General features: G+C 43.3%; 2 protein-coding genes across 30 annotated transcripts in view; both read left to right on the plus strand.

The window, feature by feature from the left end:
* Positions 1–17,100, plus strand: part of USP54 (ubiquitin specific peptidase 54) — a 152,628-nt gene extending 135,528 nt beyond the window's left edge. For 11 of the 16 annotated variants that reach the window (XM_053586075.1, XM_053586082.1, XM_053586085.1 and 8 more), the window contains 6 exons: positions 128–323; positions 2,584–3,971; positions 9,431–9,546; positions 9,843–9,983; positions 14,400–14,586; positions 15,766–17,100. In XM_053586075.1, coding sequence (XP_053442050.1) covers positions 128–323; positions 2,584–3,971; positions 9,431–9,546; positions 9,843–9,983; positions 14,400–14,586; positions 15,766–16,325 — 2,588 coding nt within the window. In that variant the 3' untranslated portion in view covers positions 16,326–17,100. Of the gene's footprint in view, positions 1–127; positions 324–2,583; positions 3,972–9,430; positions 9,547–9,842; positions 9,984–14,399; positions 14,587–15,765 lie in introns of those variants that run through there. The other 5 variants (XM_053586086.1, XM_053586083.1, XM_053586089.1 and 2 more) reach the window with 3 other exon arrangements.
* A 2,069-nt stretch (positions 17,101–19,169) lies between these two features.
* Positions 19,170–20,219, plus strand: part of PPP3CB (protein phosphatase 3 catalytic subunit beta) — a 50,446-nt gene continuing 49,396 nt past the window's right edge. For 9 of the 14 annotated variants that reach the window (XM_053586102.1, XM_053586107.1, XM_053586103.1 and 6 more), the window contains exon 1: positions 19,176–19,390. In XM_053586102.1, coding sequence (XP_053442077.1) covers positions 19,306–19,390 — 85 coding nt within the window. In that variant the 5' untranslated portion in view covers positions 19,176–19,305. Of the gene's footprint in view, positions 19,391–19,464; positions 19,487–19,612; positions 19,634–20,219 lie in introns of those variants that run through there. The other 5 variants (XM_053586105.1, XM_053586110.1, XM_053586106.1 and 2 more) reach the window with 3 other exon arrangements.

A 20,219-nucleotide genomic window follows, 5' to 3' on the forward strand; every position in this document is an offset into this window, starting at 1 on the left:
GTCCATGCCTTGCATTTCTGCTGCATATTTTGAGTTTTACTGCATATCTTTGCCCATTTTTGTTCAATTTCATTCTTTTTATTTTTGTTTGTGTTTTGTTTCTGCTATATTTTCTTTTGCATTTTAGCTAAACTAAGACTTGCCCTGCATGGTGCCAGCTCTAGCACACACAGCAGAGCCCTAGTCGATAAGAAGTTGCAAATCAGTATTCGAAAAGCACGGAGCCTGCAGGATCGCATGCAGCAACAGCAGTCATCACAGCAGCCGGCGCAACCCTCAGCCTGCCTCCCATCACAGGGGGGTACCATCCCGCAGCCAACAAGGTAGTGCTTGGGAACCACATTAGTTTATGGATGCCAGGGTGAGAAGTGACTCTATAGCAAGAGCTCTCATCTTGGTGATTACAAGGGAGAGGAAGAGAGAAGTCCTCTGAAAAGATTTTCTTCTCTCAGGTCAGACTTACAGTGAAAAGCTCATTGTACTGATGGTCTTTGCCTTAGTAATTCCTAAAAAGATGAAAAAATACATTATAATAAATTTGCCACTTATACAAATTTCCTACAGGTGAGTTTATCCCTTGTGTAGCATGGTAATCTGGGCTACATTTCATGTTGCAGTAGCAACCAGGTGATTTATTTGGGTATTTTAGTGTTTCCTGTCCCTTAAGGAAGCAAAGAAAGCAGTCTTTTCCTTGCTGTGGTGGAGAAGAGACATAAAGATTCCTTTTGCTTTGCTTCTTCAAAGTGAGGACTAGTAGCCACTAGTGTAGTGCTCACATCTTAGCCTTTGAATTTGGATTTACTTAGAATAAATGGATTTAAGTGAAAATTAGTTTTAACTATTCATAAATCTGAGTAGTTTTCAAAATATAAGTATAATAAAAGCTGTTAATATTTTGAACATTTGCCTTGATCCTGGCACTGAGTTGAGCTAAGCACTATGTGTATGTGTGCATGTGTGTGGAATTTTTTTTCTTGAGATAGGGTCTTACTCTGTCACCCAGGGTGGAGTGCCATGGAATGATGATAGCTTACTACAGCCTCAGACTCCTGGGCTCAAGGGATCCTCCTGGCTCAGTCTTGTGAATAAAATCCCAACTAATTTTTTTATTTTTTGTAAAAATAGGGTCTCATTCTATTGCCCAGGCTAGTAAATATTTTATTTTATTTATGTATTTATTTTTTTTGAGACAGTCTCATTCTATCACCCTTTGATGTTTCTGTGGCATCACGAGAGCTCACAGAAACATCAAACACTTGGGCTCAAGTGATCTTTTACCTCAGCTTCCCAAGTAGCTGAGACTATAGACATATGACACAATCCCTGGCCAATTTTTCTATTTTTAATAGAGACAGGGGTCTCACTTTTGCTCAGGCTGGCCTCGAATTCTTGAGCTCAACCAGTTCTCCCACTTCGGCCTTCCAGAGTAGCATAAGCTACCATGCCGGCTAAATTTTATTTTATTTATTCTTAGAATAATTTTATGAGATAGGGACTCTTACTTAGCATATTTTACAAATAAAGAAACTCGAACTCAGAATGGATAAGTAACCCTGGATAAGTAATCTAGGGGATAACCCTAGATTACCAGCTAGTAAGTGTGGACTTTAAATCCAGATCTGTTTGACATGTCCTTAACCATTATGTAATACTGCCTTTTATGAATAGGTTTCCTATATATCATATTCTTCATAATGCTATACAGGTAACTGGGTGACTGTACTCATGAAATTGTATAGTGTATTTTCATTCAAATTTAGAAACTTGTTTTGACTATGAGCAATTTAGATTAGCTCAGCCTTTTGCGGAAAACTTCTATCACTTGATGAATGTGAGTGATTGAGGTTTTTTCAGAGTGCTTCTAATACTGAGTTTTTTAGGTCAGAAATATAAAACAATTAGTGAGAAACCAACTAAGTGCTGTTAATCTCTAGTCATACTCCTAAATCTCAAGAGAATCATGGTGTATTACTTTAGGGAAACATCTCAGTGAGTAATACAATCAAATCCAGATTATAAAAACACATTTGAAATTGCTGATTTCTATGTAATCCCATGAGCCCAAATCACCCTGTATTTCATAAATGCTAGCCTCTTATTGGTTCCCTTAGCTGGGCTCCCTCTCAGGAAACCCAGGGAGGGGCCTGGGTTTTCTCTATGTGCAGCATCCTGAAGTTTTGTTCTTTAGTATGAGTAATTTTGTGGGTTTGTTTACCTTCCATGTCATCTGCATATGGGACTAGAAATTTTTGTTTCTTAATTTGCAAGTAGATTGTGGTTAGAATGGGATTCCACAAGTAGTAAAGAATATTGGCAAGGGCTCCACTTAATATTATTGTGCACAACTTTGGCGAGAGCATTTAATAAAGAGGATTAATACTACCCTTTACCTGGGAGTGAGGTGACCATGGCATTTTCTTTTGTGGACCTCTGAATTGTTGACTTTACTTGTGCTTGTCTTTCTATTAATTTTCACCATTTCCTCTGTGGATTGCTAGAAACGGAAATGGAATGAACAGTTCTTTTTGTAAGTGCTCCCATCAATCAAGGCAGTTTATGACTGGCTCTCTTCATTTGTTTCAGTGAACAGCCTATCCCGCTCCAAGTATTGTTAAGCCAGGAAGCCCAGCTGGAACCCTGCACGGATAGAGAGTTTGGGGCCAGTTCTTTCTTCCACTCACCTGCTTCCTGCCATGAGTCACACTCATCCCTCTTCCCAGAGTCAAATGCCCCACAACACAATTCCCCTACTAGATCTGCCTCAAAGCTTCTGATTCCAGGTGAGGTGGACAACAATGACACCTCTGCATTCCATAGGCAGGGTTTACCTAAAACACCAGGCAGGACTCAGAAGAATTCTCATCATGGCTGGGAGCCATTGGATGCCTCAGAGGGTAAACTGCATGGCTATTGGGGTAACAATGGCAGCTGTAGCAAATTCCCTCCGCAAGAAGGAAGAAGCATTGCTCAAGAACAGCTGTTCCAAGAAAAGAGGGATCCTGCTGATCGATCTCTGGTGATACCTTGGTCATACCAAACTGGAATACCCACCTCTGAGAGAGGAGATGAACATATCCTAGGCTGTAGTCCTTCAAATTCATCAGCTCAGCCCAGCCTTCCCCTGTATAAAGCCTGCCATCCCATAATGCCTGCTGCTGACTCATCTGAGCTTCACTCTCCTGATCCTGTGCAGAATACTAACCAATGCCTTCAAGCCCAAAGCCACAAAATGTCATTGACTTCAAGAGTAGATGGAGGCAGTGAGGAACCTTACAGGCCAGAGTTTCCCAGCACAAAGGGGCTTGTCCGCTCTCTGGCAGAGCAGTTTCAGAGGATACAAGGTGCCTCTACAAGGGATGGTACAGGTTCTAAGGACAGGAATTTGCCAGATAGTTTAAGGAAGAACTCTTCCCCTTCTGACTCAAAGCCTCCTTTTCCACAGGGTCAAGGGAAAGACCACTGTCCTAGGGCAATACAGCAACCCTCTCTAGATGGCAAAGACAGACTGCCTTTCTGGGAAGACCCTGCTGAACATTTTTCTTTTGCCATAAACTCTGGGCTGCCTAATGGTGAAAATTCTAGAGGAGGACAGCCCAGGTTGGCAGAACCAAGTATATATCAAGGGAAGCTGTCCCAAGTGAGAGATGCTATGCCTAAGGAGCTGGGTAGCAGTATGGCCTTGGTGACTTCCTTGCCTTTGGATTCCTGGGTGAATGTCACAAGACTCTGTGATTCTCAGCTTAAACATGGAGCCCCTGGGCCAGGAACTAAGTCCTCTCCCCGTGATTCCCATAGTTGTGCAACATATCCAGAGAGAAATCAAATCCTTTTACATCCACATTGGAACCAAGACACAGAGCAGGAGACCTCAGAATTGGAGTCTCTCTACCAGGCTAGTCTTCAGGCTTCTCAAGCTTGCTGTTCTGGATGGAGACAGCAGGATGTGCCTTGGCACCCACTTAGCCAAACAGGTAAGAATGCAAATGGTGGGGGAGTGAGGATCATATAAAAGCAGAAGGATAAGATGAGAAGAAGGATAGTGTTCTGTATAGATAGTATCCCCAGCTTAGTAGGAGGTAGTAAAGCTTCTGAGTTCACTTAGAAAGCCTTCAGGACAAAGGTTAGACAATTTTATGGCTAGAGTGGAGAATAGGAACAGAATTATCACTCAAAAGACCAATTCCCTCCTTCTAAAGAAAGAGACTCCCAAGTATTTTCCCATGGCTTCTCCAGTAGGCTGTGCTAAGGAATAGGTCTTTGAAGGTGACTGAGTATGATATGGGGCAGGCTGAAAGGAAAATATGTTCTTCTATGGCTTAGGATAGTGGTTCTCAACCCATGGGTTGCGACCCACAGGAACTGTATTAAAAGGCCGCAGCATTAGGAAGGTTGAGAACCACTGGCTTAGAAGGTGAAGTAATCCCAAGATTCACCTTCCAAGTCTACCTTGCAATAGGTTGTCCACACTGAGCCTAGTCTCCAGTGTGGTGTTTCCAGATCATAGTGAACCTTGAATCCTTCAGGAATTGCCAAGTTTAGTTAGTGATTATAGGATTTTCATGGTAGTATGCTCATAGGGTAGCCATTCACTGACTCTCCTTGAGATAATACTAGGTGAAGAGTGGAGCCTACATCTCAAGTGCACATTACAGATTTAGTCCTGGAAACTGAAGATAAGAACAATGTTTGTAACTTAGATTAATGCTTTTTTTTTTTTTTTGAGACAGTATCTTACTCTATTGTCCAAAGTAGAGTGCAGGGGCATCATCATCGCTCACTGCAACCTCAAATGCCTGGGTTTAAGTGATCCTCCTGCCTCAGTCTCCTAAGTAGCCGGGGCTAGGTGTGTGCCAAAATATGCAGCTAATTTTCACATATTTTTGTAGAGATATTGGGGTCGCACCATGTTATTTAGGCTAGTCTCGAACTCCTAGCTTCAAGTAGTCCTCCCACTTCAGCCTCCCAAAGGGCTAGGATTACAAGCATGAGCCACTTGTACCTGGCCAGATTGACGGTTTTAACTCCAAAGCCTGAACTGTTTTCCTGGTTCCAACATTAACTTTCAGTATTAATTTGGCAAAATCACTTAATTTCCCAGTACCAAAGTTTTACCTGTAAAGTGAAAGAATTGGTTCAGAGATTTTTGTTTAAGGTGTATTCCAACTCTGAAATAGTATGTATGATTCTGTGAAATTAAACTCAGAGAACTTTTATCTTTAGTTTGTATGTGACAGTGTTCATAATGGTACAGGTTCTTGACAACCAACTTTTAATTGCATCCAAACAGGTATTTTGTGAGTACTTACTATGTTCCCCAGAGCTGGGGAGGAATACTCTATAAATATAAGATTTGATGTTAAGAAATGTTTCCAAGTGTCTATCTGTATGCTGGTGTAGACTTTGCAAATAACATTTACTAAGTGGTATTTGCCTATGTGGGACAGGACAATATGGAAAGCTTATAAAGAAAGCTGGAATCTTTTCTTTGAGCTTTCTTACCTAATATGAGAGAAAGAATACACAAAATAATAAATATTTTAAGAATAATAATTATTGGACGGGTACAGTGGCTCACACCTATAATCCTTTAACTCTGGGAGGCCGAGGCAGGTGGATTGCCTGAGCTCAGGAGTTGGAGACCAGCCTGAGCAAGAGTGAGACCCTATCTCACGCCACTACACCTGGTCTCAAATTGCTTTTTTAAAAATAAATACTTTGTTGATATATAATTTACTTACTCTATCTTTTATGCATACCTATTTAAATTGTACAATGATTTTTAGTGTATTTTTGTAGTTGGTAAATGTAGATATTAAACTCTAGTTCACCATTCGTTACCATACTCAGGTTTAAAATGTTTTTATTACTCCCAAAAGAAACCCTGTACCCATTAGCAGTCACTCCCCATTTTCTTCTCCTCTTCTCTCCAGCCCCAGGCAGCCACTAATCTATTTTCTGTCTCTATAGTTTTGCTTGTTCTGGACATTTCATATAAATGGAATCAAACAGTATGTGGTCTTTTATGACCAGATTAATTTTGACATGAGTATAGTTCCTAAAGTGTTATATAAACACTGCTATTGACCTATATTCTGAATTTCATAGTATTTTGAAGTTGGGTAGGCATCATCTTATAGATACCTACTTAAAAATAAAAGAATAACTTTTGTTATGAAGAATTTAAAATCTGGGGCGGCACCTGTGGCTCAAGGAGTAGGGTGCCGGTCCCATATGCCAGAGGTGGCGGGTTCAAACCCAGCCCCGGCCAAAAAAAAAAAAACCACAAAAAAAAAAAGAAAAAGAATTTAAAATCTATTCAAAAGTAAAGAGGAAGGGTAAATGTTATAATAACCCCCCTGCCCTGCCCTGGTACTTATCACCAGCTTCCATGGTGATTGTTTTGGCAAATTGTCAACATATAGCCAGTTTTTATTTAGCTGTGGACTCCTCCTTTTTCTTTTCCACTAGATTATTTTAAAGCAAATATCAGACAGTCTAGCATTTCATCTAGAAATGTAGTTGGTAAAAGTAAAGATTCTTTTTAAAGGGCAATACTATACTATTACTATACCAAAAATGTTAACAGTAATTTTTTTTTTTTTTTTTTTTTGAGACAGAGTCTCACTTTGTTGCCCTTGGCAGAGTACCGTGGCATCATAGCTCACAGCAACCTCAAACTCTTGGGCTCAAGTGATCCTCTTGCCTTAGCCTCCCAAGTAGCTGGGACTACAGGTGCCCACCACAACACCCGGCTATTTTTAGAGGTGGGGGTCTTGCTCTGGCTCAGGGTGGTCTCGAGCCTGTGAGCTCAGACACCACTGGCCTCACCCTCGTAGAGTGCTAGGATTACAGGCATGAGCCACTGTGCCAGCCTAATTTCTTTTTTTTTTGGCCGGGGCTGGGTTTGAACCCGCCACCTCCGGCATATGGGACCGGTGCCCTACTCCTTGAGCCACAGGCGCCGCCTCTAATTTCTTAATATAATACAATACTTAGCCAATATTGGTCAGGCACAGTGGCGCCTATAATCCCAGCAATTTGGGAGGCCAAGGCAGGAGGATTGCTTGAGGCCAGGAGTTTGAGACCTGGACAACACTCTGCGATCTAACCTCTACAAAAAATTAGCCAGGAAAAAAAAAAATTAGCCAGGTGATGGTGGTACATGCCTCTAGTCCCAGCTACTTGGGAGACTGAGGAAGGAGGATCACTTGAGCCCAGGGGTTTGAAGTTGCAGTGAGCTGTGTTGAGGCCCCTATACTCTGGCCTGAGCAACAGAGTAAGACCTTGCCTCAAAAAAAAAAAAAAAAAAATTGTTGGATAAGAAGGTAAATATATTTTGAATTTTTACAGAACTTAGCACAGAGGTGAGAGAAAAACATAAAATAAAAATATTTTTAATTTTAATGTTGAATTCCAGGTTGCCTTTTAGGAGAACCATTACATTTTACATTTCCTCCAAAATGTTCAAGGATATTTTCCTATACTTTTTGGGGAAGCCTTTTAAAAATAAAGATTCCTGGGTGGCGCATGTGGCTCAAAGGGGTAGGGCCCTGGCCCCATATGCCGGAGATGGTGGGTTCAAACCCAGCCCCGGCCAAAAACTGCAAAAAATACATAAATAAATAAATAAATAAAATAAAAATAAAGATTCCTGAGGGGGATTGGTATATTCCCACTTAATGGACAAAATGTAGGGACATATGGCACACCTTTTGGGTGTGGAACACAAATTCAAAAGGGACTCTACCTAACAAATTCAAATATTGTGCCCTGGTTGTTTGTACCCGCACATTAACCTGAAATATACATACATATTCCTAGGCTCTAACCACAGACATTCTGATTTAGATCTGTGGTGAGGTCCAGAAAGCTGTATTTTTTTCTTTTTCTTTTTTTTTTTTTTTTTGAGATGGAGTCTCACTGTGTTACCCTCAGTAGAGTGCTGTGGTGTCACAGCTCACGGTAACCTCCAACTTTTGGGCTTAAGCGATTCTCTTGCCTCAGCCTCTCAAGGAGCTGGTACTACAGGTGCCCGCACAGCGCCCAGCTATTCTTTTGTTACAGTTGTCATTGTTGTTTAGCTGGCCTGGGCTGGGTTTGAACCCGCCAGCTGACGCCATAAGCACTGTGCTATGGGCATCAAGCCAAGCACAAGGAAATAATTGAAAATAACTGGTCGTGGCGGTGCCCGTAGCTCAGTCGGCTAGGGCACTGGCCACATATACCTAGAGTGGCGGGTTTGAACCTGGCCCGGGTCTGCTAAGCAACAATGACAACTGCAAACAAACAATAGCTGGGCCTTGTGGTGGGCGCCTGTAGTCCCAGCTACTTTGGGAGGCTGAGGCAAAAGAATCACTTAAGCCTAGGAGTTGGAGGTTGCTGTGAGCTATGATGCTACGGCACTCTACCCAGGGCAACAGCTTGAGAGTCTGTCTCAAAACAAAAAAAAAGAAAGAAAAGAACTAGTCTTCAATACTTATATCAGCAATATTATGCTTTAATCAAATATATGTATATACACACATATATACATATACACATGTATACTAATATATATTAGAATCAAAATATCAAATCAAGATGTCATTTGGCCACATATGTAGCAAATGTAGGTCAAGGGTATGTACGTTTTCAGAATGGAAGACTTAATTAGTCAGATTGGGGACAACCCATTGGGAGTCACATCCACTTTAGAGCAACTCTTCTCTGAACCATCTAGAAAGATTTTGAGGAGATAAGCATGTGGTTGTTTAGAATTTAGGTGATTGAGAGAAGCTAATGGGGTGGGGGGAGCGGATAAAAGATCATTATGCATATATAAAATATTCCTAAAAAGCTTCTCTTTTTAGAGTAATAAGTAAGTGGTTACCAGGTGAGAGGATAAAGAGTACTATGCTGAAACTCAAAAGACTTAAATTATAATCTTGGTTAAACTACTACCTGTCAGATGCTAGAACTCATTTTCCTGTTACATAAAATGAAAAGGTATGACAGGTGATTACTATGATCATTTTAGTAATGAGCTAGCCTGGAGATAAAAGTTTCTTTTGTCACTACAGATTCTCTAGAAAATCACTATTCCGAATAATTTCCTGTGTATATATTATAAGTCTTGGGCCCAAGTCTGACAGAAGCTGATTATGTTTACAAAAATGAAATAAAGTGAGATGAGGACATTCAGCTGTCTGTCCACAGAGCCCTTTCTCTACAAACTTCTTAAAGGGCTTTTAGCTGAGCCCCTGTGGCCTGCAGAAAACTATCCATATTCTGAAAATCTTGTTTCTAAATTTCAGGAGCACATCTTTCATTGGATTCAGGGGTACATATCTGATATTTAATGAAACAAGAACTCCTGAGTTTGTGCTGCCAGAGTCAGAGTTTATGCCACAGAAGAGATGGCTTCAACTTCTATTTCTGTTTTCTTCCTCAGGCTCTGCAGATGGTATGGGGAGGACGTTGCACTCAGCCCCTGGTCATGGTCTTTCAAAGACCCCAACAGAAATGGAGCACAGTCTCCATGAAGCCAGCACAGTGCCTGCTTCTCAGGTAGCAGCCTCAGATTCTAAAGTGCTAGGCCTGGAGGTGGGGCGGGGGTTGTTGGGGAAGGAAGTTGGAGAGATGTGAGTGGTACATTTGATGGTAAGGTAGACACTTGGTAATGTGGGGCTATCAGAATAAAACAAGGTCTGTGATTGGGTTTCTTTGGAGTGAGAAGAGATTGCTACATGGCTACTACCTTACAAATATATCTAATTTGGTGTCTACTACTGAGTCCCATATTCCTGAGGACAGGGTCTGAGGGAAGACCTCAAGTCTGGTGTTATGTGTCTGTGTGTTTGAAGGCTGCACCTTGCCGAGGCCTCAGCAGGGAGTGTGGGGAGGATGAGCAGTACAGTGCAGAGAACTTTCGCCGCATCTCACGCAGTCTCAGCGGCGCCGTTGTCTCAGAGAGGGAGGAGGCTCCAGTTTCTTCCCACAGTTTTGTAAGTAGAATCAGGGTCTGGCTATTCATAGTACTCTCCTCCTTACTAGGTAAAAATACAGTGCAGGTGAAGGAACAGGGAGAAATGAAGGTTGTAATTTGAGGGAAAGGAATGTATGTACTCTTAGAAAAATTAGGACACATAGTCATTATTTTATTTACATATATTCAGCTGGAGCCCTGAGGAATATTCATTTCCTGTAGCAGTTTTAAAAGGGTGTGTGTTATAGGGTACTCTAGGGTGATTAATAGTCATAGTAGCCTTGCAGGGAATCTGAGAAGCAAAGGCTGCTGCTGATTGGCTTAGAGCCCACTGCACTAATCAAAGGAAAAAGGGAAGAAATGGGATGGAGTATTATTTTGCTTTTTCTTCCCCACCACATTTTTTGAGTGGTATCCAGTGTGGTTTTAATATAAAGTGAAGCATGTACATTAGCAAGAAAAGGAAAAAGATATAAAATTCCCCTCCTTGAGGCTTTACATGTGGTATTAATGCAATAATCTATAGGTGGAAGGGACAGGACAACCCATGCTAGTAGATATCAACAGACTTAAATACTGTCAATGGCTGCATTTGTAGGTAATTGTACTGTTTGAGCATTTCACACACTTATCTAAGACAAGTTGAGTTTTTGTTACAATAAAGGTTAGGATGCAAAGCACCAGTGTTTTGAAGCTTTGGTTCAATAAAAGTATAAAAACAAGTTTTAAATAGCTGGGCGTTGTGGCGGGTGCCTGTAGTCCCAGCTGCTCGGGAGGCTGAGGCAAGAGAATCGCTTAAGCCCAGGAGTTGGAAGTTGCTGTGAGCTGTGTGATGCCATGGCACTCTACCGAGGGCCATAAAGTAAGACTCTGTCTCTACAAAAAAAACAAAAACAAAAAACAAGTTTTAAATACACAGTACAAAAAATGAAACGGTATGAAGGGATATATTGTGAAAATTAATTCTCTGTCCTACCAGTTCTTCAGATGTAGTTTTCCTCCCAAGAGAGAATCATTTTTTCCAATTTATTGTGCATAAGTTCTTAAACATTTCTGAACAGCTTATCCCTCTTTTTCAGAAAAGGTGGTTTTTTTCTGCCCAGCATTTGTTCTATTTTGCTAGGAGAGTTGGCTTCTTTTCTTCCAACTGTACTATGTATCATGGATTGATTAATTCTTTTAAACAAATGCTTATTGTGGGGTGGCGCCTGTGGCTCAGTGAGTAGGGCGCGGGCCCCATATGCCGAAGGTGGCGGGTGCAAACCCAGCCCCGGCCAAACTGCAACAAAAAAATAGCTGGGCATTGTGGCAGGCACCTGTAGTCCCAGCTGCTCGGGAGGCTGAGGCAAGAGAATCGCGTAAGCCCAGGAGTTAGAGGTTGCTGTGAGCCGTGTGACACCACGGCACTCTACCCGAGGGCGGTACAGTGAGACTCTGTCTCTACAAAAAACAAAAAAACAAATGCTTATTGTGCCATGTGCTGGAGATACAGCAGTAAGTTAGATATAGTCCCTGATTTTATGGGGGGCAGATAAATAAGCAAGTATAATGCAATAAGGATTTGATACTATGGGAGTATAATAGAAGGGACATTTAAACCATTCTTGATGTATTAGGGAAGGCTTCCTGGTGGAAGCAAAAAGTATGATGACCAAGTTTAATAGGTTGAAAGTGATATATTTTAGGGAAGCTATGTGTTCAATTTTGGATATGTTCAGCTTGAGTGGAGATACCTGGTGGTAGGCTTTTGGATGTAAGACCTATGAGATGGAAACTGAGATCTGGAAATTGTAGCCATCGAAAAGAGAAAAATGTATTGAAGAAAGAGGCGAGGAGCCAGGATGTATCCCTGAAAAGGTGGTTCTTCTTCTGAAGAACCTTAAAAGGAGACTGAGAAAAAGAGACCAGAGAGATTGAAGGGCAAGAAGGGAACTGGGATATCATGGGTACTAAGAGGAAAATGTTTCTTTTTCTTTTTTTGAGACAGAGTCTCATTATGTCACCCTTGGTAAAGTGCTATGGTGTCACAGCTCACAGCAACCTCCAACTCTTGGGCTTAAGCAATTCTCTTGCCTCAGCCTCACAAGTAACTGGGACTACAGGCGCCTGCCACAACACCTGGCTATTTTTTGGCTGTAGTAATCATTGTTGTTTGGCAGGCCCAATGCTTTTTCCCGCGAGGAAACCGGGAAACCGGGCACCGTTGTTCCAGTTCCTCTTCCCTCCCTGTCATCCATGACCCTCCTGTGTTTCTCCTTGGTCCCAAACTCTACCCTCCCCAACCACAGATCCTGTCCCCAGATGTCCTGATGCCCAGCATGGCAGGGGAGCCCTATAGACCCCCCCTCTGTCTCAAACCTGCTAGCTCCAGTGTATGTGGCTGGTGCCCTAGCCACTGAGCTACAGGCGCTGAGCTGAGAAGAATGTTTCAAAAAGAAAGGAGTCATTAGCTGTGTCACATACTGAGAGAGCTGGTACCTGGTCCTCAAGTTGCATACCATCTGCCACTCTGTGGTAGGTGCTGAGAGTGTACACTGATGGAACAATACAAATTTTGCCCTCGAATAGCTTGCAATCGAGTAAAGGAATTAGGTATACTAGCATATAGATAATTTTATTTAACGTATTATTTACTAAGTGCCTGCATCGTTCCAAGTGCTAAGATACAGATGTGAAAAGAAATGTATGCTAGTAGGGGAGAAAGGCAATCAAGAAATAAATGATGTAACCAAATTATGATAAGGAAGAATAAAATAAGGCAAGGGAATATAGGGAGTAAAGAGGAAATAGTGGTTTTTCTTATGGCCATTTCTGATAAAATAAAGGAAATTAACTCTAAGGAAGTAACATTTAATCACAGACCTAAGTGATACGAAGTTGTAAGCCATGGGAAGAATATTCCTGGTAACAGAAACAGTAAATGCAACATCCCTGAGATAGAAATGAGTTTGGCTGGGTGGCGCCTGTGGCTCAAAGGAGTAGGGCGCCAGCCCCATATGCCAGAGATGGTGGGTTCAAACCCAGCCCCGGCCAAAAACTGCAAAAAAAAAAAAAAAAAAGTGTGCTCACAGAAATGAGTTTGGTATGTTTGAGGAACATTAAGAAAAAGTGTAAAAGATATTGGAATAATAGGAAGTAAAATAAGGAGCAGGCTGGGCGTGCTACCTCATGCCCATAATTCTAGCTCTAGGAGTCTGAGGCAGGCAGATCACTTGAGCTCAGGAATTTGAGACCAGCCTGAGCAAGAGTAAGACCCCTGTCTCTACTAAAAGTGAAAAAACTAGGTGGACGTTGTGGCGGATGCTTGTAGTCCCAGCTACTTGGGAGGCTGAGGCAAGAGGATTGCTTGAACCCCAGAGTTTGAAGTTGCTGTGAGCTATGATGATGCCATGGCAGTCTATCCAGGGCAACATTGTGAGACTCTGTCTCAAAAAAAAAAAAAAAAGAAGTAGCAACAGGATCATATCATAAGGGACCTTGTAGGCCATGGTGAGGCATTCATAGATGGGAGATACGAAGATCAGATTAAAGGCTGTTGCAGTGTTCCAGGAGTTGAAATATAAAATCCGTAGGTAAAAATGACAGCACTTGGCAACTAATGGAAATGTGAATGGGAAGTGGGAAATAAAGGGCAATGCCTCTGTTTGAGTCTGGGCAACTTAGGAAAATGAGGTACTAGTAAGAGGAATTTGGAAGAATATTGGTTCAATTTTGGATGTATTAGTGTTTCAAATGTTAAAGGGGCTATTTCTAGGTCTTTACCACAAAAGTGGATAACTGATAGACTGTCGAGCAGGACATAAGCATTAGTGACTACAAACTTGACAGGCAAAAGAAGAAGCTGTGGGATGTGACGGAGAGAAGATGGAGTAGAGTTCTTGATTCTACATTTAAGCATATATATCTTAATTCCCAATACTTTTAAAGGGAAGTATAGAATTTTTTTCTCAATCTCTCAGGGTTTCTGAATTTCTCTTTATCATTTCTTCTTCTTCTTTTTTTTTTGCAGTTTTTGGCCAGGGCTGGGTTTGAACCTACCACCTCTGGCATATGGGGCCGGCGCCCTACCCCTTTGAGCCACAGGCGCCACCCTATCATTTCTTCTTTATTTTAAATTTCTATCTTAATTCTACTGTTAGCATTAAAGAGTTTGCTTAATTGACTTGCAGGGTTAGAAAATGAGAGAGAATGGGAAAGACTAGTTAAGGGAAGAGAATCTGAAGTTTGGAGTTTCCTAGAGGGGCTGATAGGGAGAGTGGCTGCCTCTCTAAAACAAGGCATATTTGTGCATTTGTGCTCTAGTTCCCTCCTTTTCCCTGTGCTTGCCTTACTGTGTTTACCCAACCACGTCCTGCTGTGTGTTAATCCTCATCTCTGTGTTTTTTTTTTTTTGTTTGTTTTGTTTGTTTTTTTCCTGTTCTTGTCTCATTATAAGGATCCATCAAACGCGAGGAAAAAGCATTTGGAAACCGGGCACCGTTGTTCCAGCTCCTCTTCCCTCCCTGTCATCCATGACCCTCCTGTGTTTCTCCTTGGTCCCAAACTCTACCCTCCCCAACCACAGATCCTGTCCCCAGATGTCCTGATGCCCAGCATGGCAGGGGAGCCCTATAGACCCCCAGGTAACTCCCTCAAATCTAATATTATACGCCAGTTATGGTACCTTTGTAGGGACCTACCTCTAAGGATCAAATTAGTACTCCTGGGGGTGGAGAAGGGTATCTCAAGGTGGGGCGGTGTAAGGATATGAATTACTACCTTAATATAAAATGTTGCTGTAGATGCATTGTGATTTAATCATTTGGGGGCACCATGGTTCTTATAACAAGGGTCTAGACAGACGAGCACCCCCTAGAATTTGTCTAAAAGAATGAATTGCTTCAGTCATAAATTAAGTTTTAAGTGACATAAGGAATACACAGTCTTTGGGATCCCCCCAATACAGAAAATGTCAACTTTATCAGCTAGTTTTTTCTCTTTCTGTGATCTAAGTTTCAGCTGAGAGATGGTCTAGGAGGATAATGAATGAGAGGGAAATTTGGAAAGACTCTTTACATGGAGTAACCATGCCACCATGTATACAGAGCCAGACAATCCTAGGGAAGGTGGGCAGCATCGGTCTGGCTTTCTTTAACCCTCCACACTATGATTCTCATTCTTCTCTTCATGAACTGAATGTACAGCTAAGGCAGTGGTTCTCAATGGGGAAAGGAGAAGTACTACTGCCATCTGTAGAGGACAGGGATGCTGCTAAACATCACACCTTGCACAGAGCAGTCCCTTCCTACCCCAATAAATAATTTTCAGCTCAAGATACCAGTAGTGCCAAAACTGAATGAATGTATATGTCCATTTTGTGTGTATGGGAGGACTGGTGTGAACAAAAGCAGAGGTCTCAGAGATTGAACAAGAATTTAAGCAGAGGCAGTTTACCTGGAGTGAAGGTACCATGTTAAAAAAGGCTGAGTAAGGTTTTAGAGTGGCAGCTTCAGGATTAGAGTCATCACAAAGGGAGTATACATTTATTCTATTAGGGAGCCATTCTTTTGTGTGTAGGGTAGGATGGAGGACGGATTACAGTGGAGTGAGGTACAAGTGTAAGTGAGGTACAAGGCAACTGTTTCATTTGCCCCGGTTAGCAGTAAGAGACTTGATTTTGATGTATAGTAAGAATTTTCTTCCCCATGTGTGTTTGCTCTTAGAGGAGTGGGGAGTTGAGTGGAATAGCCAAGAATGGCCCTCTGGGAAGGAGAATAGTTTTCTGAAGATACTCAGTGTTTGGATTTCTTTTCTTTTCCCAGGAACTTCGAGGAGTGTCCAGCAGTTTCTGGCTATGTGTGACAGGGGTGAAACTTCCCAAGGGTTCAAGTACACAGGAAGCACTTTGAACTACCAGAGTCTACCCCATCGTTCCAAGACAGATGCCTTCTGGGGAACCCGGTCAGAGACCAACCAGCACATTGGGGCCAGATGCCTGACTACTCCAGGGTTCAATCCTCAGCTAACCCACACTGCCACACTAACAGAAAGCAGCCAGGGCCTTCAGGTTCCTCATGCTCAGTCCTGGGGGGATCTTTTCCACTTATCTCCTCATCCTCCCATTGTCCACCCTGTGTCCTCACCATCCAGCAGTCTTCATGTACCCTTGAGGTCAGCTTGGAATTCAGGTCCTATTATAGGGTCCCGAACCCCTGGTCCCCGAAGAGTAGATATGCCCCCAGATGATGACTGGAGGCAAAGCATTTATGCCTCCCAATCTGGACATAGGAGGACAAGGGGAGAGGGATATCTGTTTGTTCTACCAGATGCCCCTGGAAAAGAACAGATCAGGGCTCGAGCCCTGCAGCACAACCAGCGGTAAGGGTCACTTCTGTCTTTTCCTGGAGCCACACCATTCTCTGAAAAATTGTGCTGTGACAGAGTTGGTACCCTGCATCCGTGCCTTGGTTGTTCTAGTCTCATCTCAACATAGAATTGGCAGTTTCTCCTAGTGGTGCCAGGAACCTCCAAAAAAGACCTGGCTCTCTAGTGGGGGATATTTAAAATTCCAACTTCCATTCCCCTAGAAAAAAGAAGCAGTTGCTTTTTAAGGACTTTATTTGAGCCACATTAAAGATATATCCATGATATTACTCTGGAAACTATCATTCCTTAGGATCTTAAGATGACTATTTTATTCCTGGATGCTTTATGCCCATACCTCCACCTGAGCCCTCATCTCTGTTCCCTACTGTATTCCCAACTTCTACTCTTATTTTATCTACCTATCTCTGTTACTAGACCCTCTGTCTTCCCCATCTCCCATCCGTGGAGGGACTTGTAGCCCTGTGGTCATGGTTCTGACCACATCATTCAGGGCAACCCACCCACCTGCCCAGGTATTATGGTCTGTCAGCCTCCCCTGTGCTCCCAAACCTTAGGCCTAGAATGTGGAACTGCCAACATAACATTTGCCCTTCTGAACAGATGGAGTCAGGCACACTAACATACCCTCCTATCTTCAGCAGCAGAGCCATTACTGCCACTTGCTCATTTGCCATTGTAAACCCTCAGATTCAGTCGAATTATTTTAGGGCCAAACATACCGTTTTGTAAAGTATTTTTCATTAATAAATCTATAAGATAGTTCTATTTAATCCCTTGTCATTTTTCCCTTTTGTATGCTGTTGCTTTTTGTATTGGGGTGGGGAGGCCTGGATATATATATGAAGTAGCTTTTGAGTGAGTGGAAGTGAGGAGCCAAAGCAGATTTGAAGGATATACACTCAAGGTGGGAGTCAATGGGCCCTAATACAGAGTGCCTTTCCTTTTCATTACTTCCATGAGCACATTTCCTATCCCTTTTCTGCTAGAGGCAATCAGTACTCAGTACATTACACACTTCCTTCTTCCCATCCTTAGTGAGATTTTCTGGGGATTCAAACTCCTCTTATAAATTTACTCCTTTTACCTTACAGGTTTGTGATATGCCTTCCATCCCTTGTTCTCTTCCCATGACAACCCTCCTCTTCCCTTCCCTTGTTGGTATTATGGCACTTCCATGCCAGAAAGATCTATTTTTGCCCCTGCCTCACTGCTAAGAGTCCCTTTTCTCTAAAATATGTTTTGTGGGCTCCCTTTGTGAAAAATACCCATTGTTGGGCTTTCCTTTCTCTTTTACCTCAGTTCTCAAGATTGTTGAGATTGACACAAAGAGGTAGAAAGGTACTCTTTGAGATCTTTACATTACTGCTTACCTGATTATCACCATACATTATGAATAGATTCTGAGCATATGTATAACTAAACAGAAGGATGGGCAGGAATTTCTCACTTCATCCCACTTGGATCCTATGCCATGAAATTATACAGATCTTGGATTTGCTGGTTCCTTTCGGTGATTCAACATATCCCCTGGTATGTGTATATATATATATTCAAAGAATCAGGGCCTATTATAGGGTCCTGAACCCCTGGTCCCCCATGTCATACAAGCACATTTCTAATAATTCCTTTTTTTCTTTTTTTTTTTTTGGTTTTTGGCTGGGGATAGGTTTGAACCCGCCACCTCCAGCATATGGGACCGGCGCCCTACTCCATGAGCCACAGGCGCCGCTCCAATTCCTTTTTTTCTTTGAGACACTATGTTGCCCTTTGTAGAGTGTCATGGTGTTACAGCTCACAGCAACCTCAAACTCCTGGGCTCAGCAACTCTCTTGCCTCAGCCTCCCAAGTAGCTGGGACTACAAGTGCCTGCCACAATGCCTGGCTACTTTTTGTTGCTGTTGTCGTTGTTTAGCTGGGCCTGGCGGGGTTTGAACCCACCAGCCCCAGTGTTACATGGCTGGTGCCCTAGCTACTGAGCTACAGGCGCTGAGCCTCTAATAATTTCTGATTGAACAGTTTTTGTCCCTCTACCCCCTTTCCCATGAATGTCAGTCACATTTGTCTCTGAATTTCACATAAGTCACCTGGACCCCACAAAAATAAGGAACTAATTTCCAGTTCCCTGTTTACTCCTCTGCCTTCCAAATCTATTTTCTGAATGAATCAAAAATAAGTTTGTGTCCTTTTCAGGTGAATTATGCAGATTCTTTGAATATCTCTTGGTGTCTTCCCTTCTCCCCTTAACTTTTTTTGATTCTTAAATCTTAAAGCCTAAACTGCTTCTGCTGCTTTCTTATTTTGTACCTTCAAACTCTTGACAATTCCAGATCCTAAACACAAGGGCCAGAATTCTCTTTCATACTCCATTTTAAATAGTCACTTCTCTGCTCTAGAACCTACAATGCTTCTGTTCTCCTGTCCCCTGCCAACTTTTTACTAGTCAGATCTGTAGCTAAATTGTTAAACATTCGTTTCTCTATTAGTAGGAGCTTCTAAGGTTTGATCGTATCTCCATGTCTCCCCATTTTTCTGGGAGCGCCAGGACAGCCAGTAACTAGCTACAGACTGCCCCCTCTTCTCAGTGTTTTGTTCCTGCATGCAAAGAATTTTTTTTTTTTATTGTTGGGGATTCATTGAGGGTACAATAAGCCAGCTTACACTGATTGCAATTGTTAGGCAAAGTCCCTCTTGCAATCATGTCTTGCTCCCATAAAGTGTGACACACTCATGCAAAGAATTTTAACCCGATCCCTTGGCCTCGTCAAGTTTCTTTCTTAGCCTCAGTAATTTTGCCCGAGTCCCTAGAGTCTGCCCCGCCCCCGCCTCCGCACGCGCGATGCATGCCGGGCTCAGCCCCTCTGTAGCGAAAGCGGGTCCGCCATGTTCCCCGGCGGCGCCGCCGCTTGGCTCTGGTAGTTGCCGCCCCCGCCCCCAACCCCGCCCGGCCTAGAGCCTAGCCGAGCCCCGGGCCCAGCATGGCCGCCCCGGAGCCGGCCCGGGCTGCACCGCCCCCACCCCCGCCCCCGCCGCCCCCTCCTGGGGCTGACCGCGTCGTCAAAGGTGAGAGGTGCCCGAAGCCCTGGGGGCCTGGCCTGAGAAGCCGTGCTGTGAGGGCCGGCGGGAGACCATCCCCTAGGTAGCGGCCCGGAAGGGCGGGTGAGTGACTGGCTGCCTCCCTTGGGGAGTGGCCCCTGGGCGGGCCCCTGCCCGACTGGGCTGAGTCGGTGGCTGTGGCTCCCTGGTCTCCAGTTTACCTTCAGGCCAGGGCGGGCATTTTGCTCTCGGGATTTCCTAGCCCAAGGGGTGAGGCTACTAGCTGCCGTGAGCTCCCTGTTTTTCCAGCTTGGCCTGTCAAAGCGGCGCAAGGGCCGCGATTAGCTTCCTGCTCCGCGGCAGCTGCACTCCTGGCTTGCCGGGACGAACCTAGGGGCTCAGAGACCTTCAGCCACGCGGGGCCGGGCCATGAGCGGTCAGAAATCTCCTCGGCTCTGGCCCACGCCTGCTCCCCTGTGACAGCCATCCGCCCTATCCGCGCCTTGCTGGTGCCAGCCGCAGGGGTTGGCCCTCAGGTGCCATCCTGCGCGGAAATTGGGGGAACCATATGGTATTATTGGACAAGGGTGAAATCGAGGCAGGAATTGTGAGCCTAGGTTTTACAGTGCAGAATAGGAGAAAAAGAAGCATAAGAAAAAAAATCCTCGTTAATACTGTTTGGTCAAAAGGGGTTGCCCCTCCCCTACGGACGCACACCCACACACACTCCTGGAAGAAAAGTTAAATGTTTCTTAACCAGGGCAGAATTTTTGTATGTTTACTCACAACAGGTCAACAGATTAATTTAATATAGAGAAATCGTGGGCTAATTGCGAGTCATTTAAGATTCTAAACT

This window comes from Nycticebus coucang, chromosome 3 (genome assembly GCF_027406575.1).
Source record: "Nycticebus coucang isolate mNycCou1 chromosome 3, mNycCou1.pri, whole genome shotgun sequence".
Lineage (NCBI taxonomy): Eukaryota > Metazoa > Chordata > Mammalia > Primates > Lorisidae > Nycticebus > Nycticebus coucang.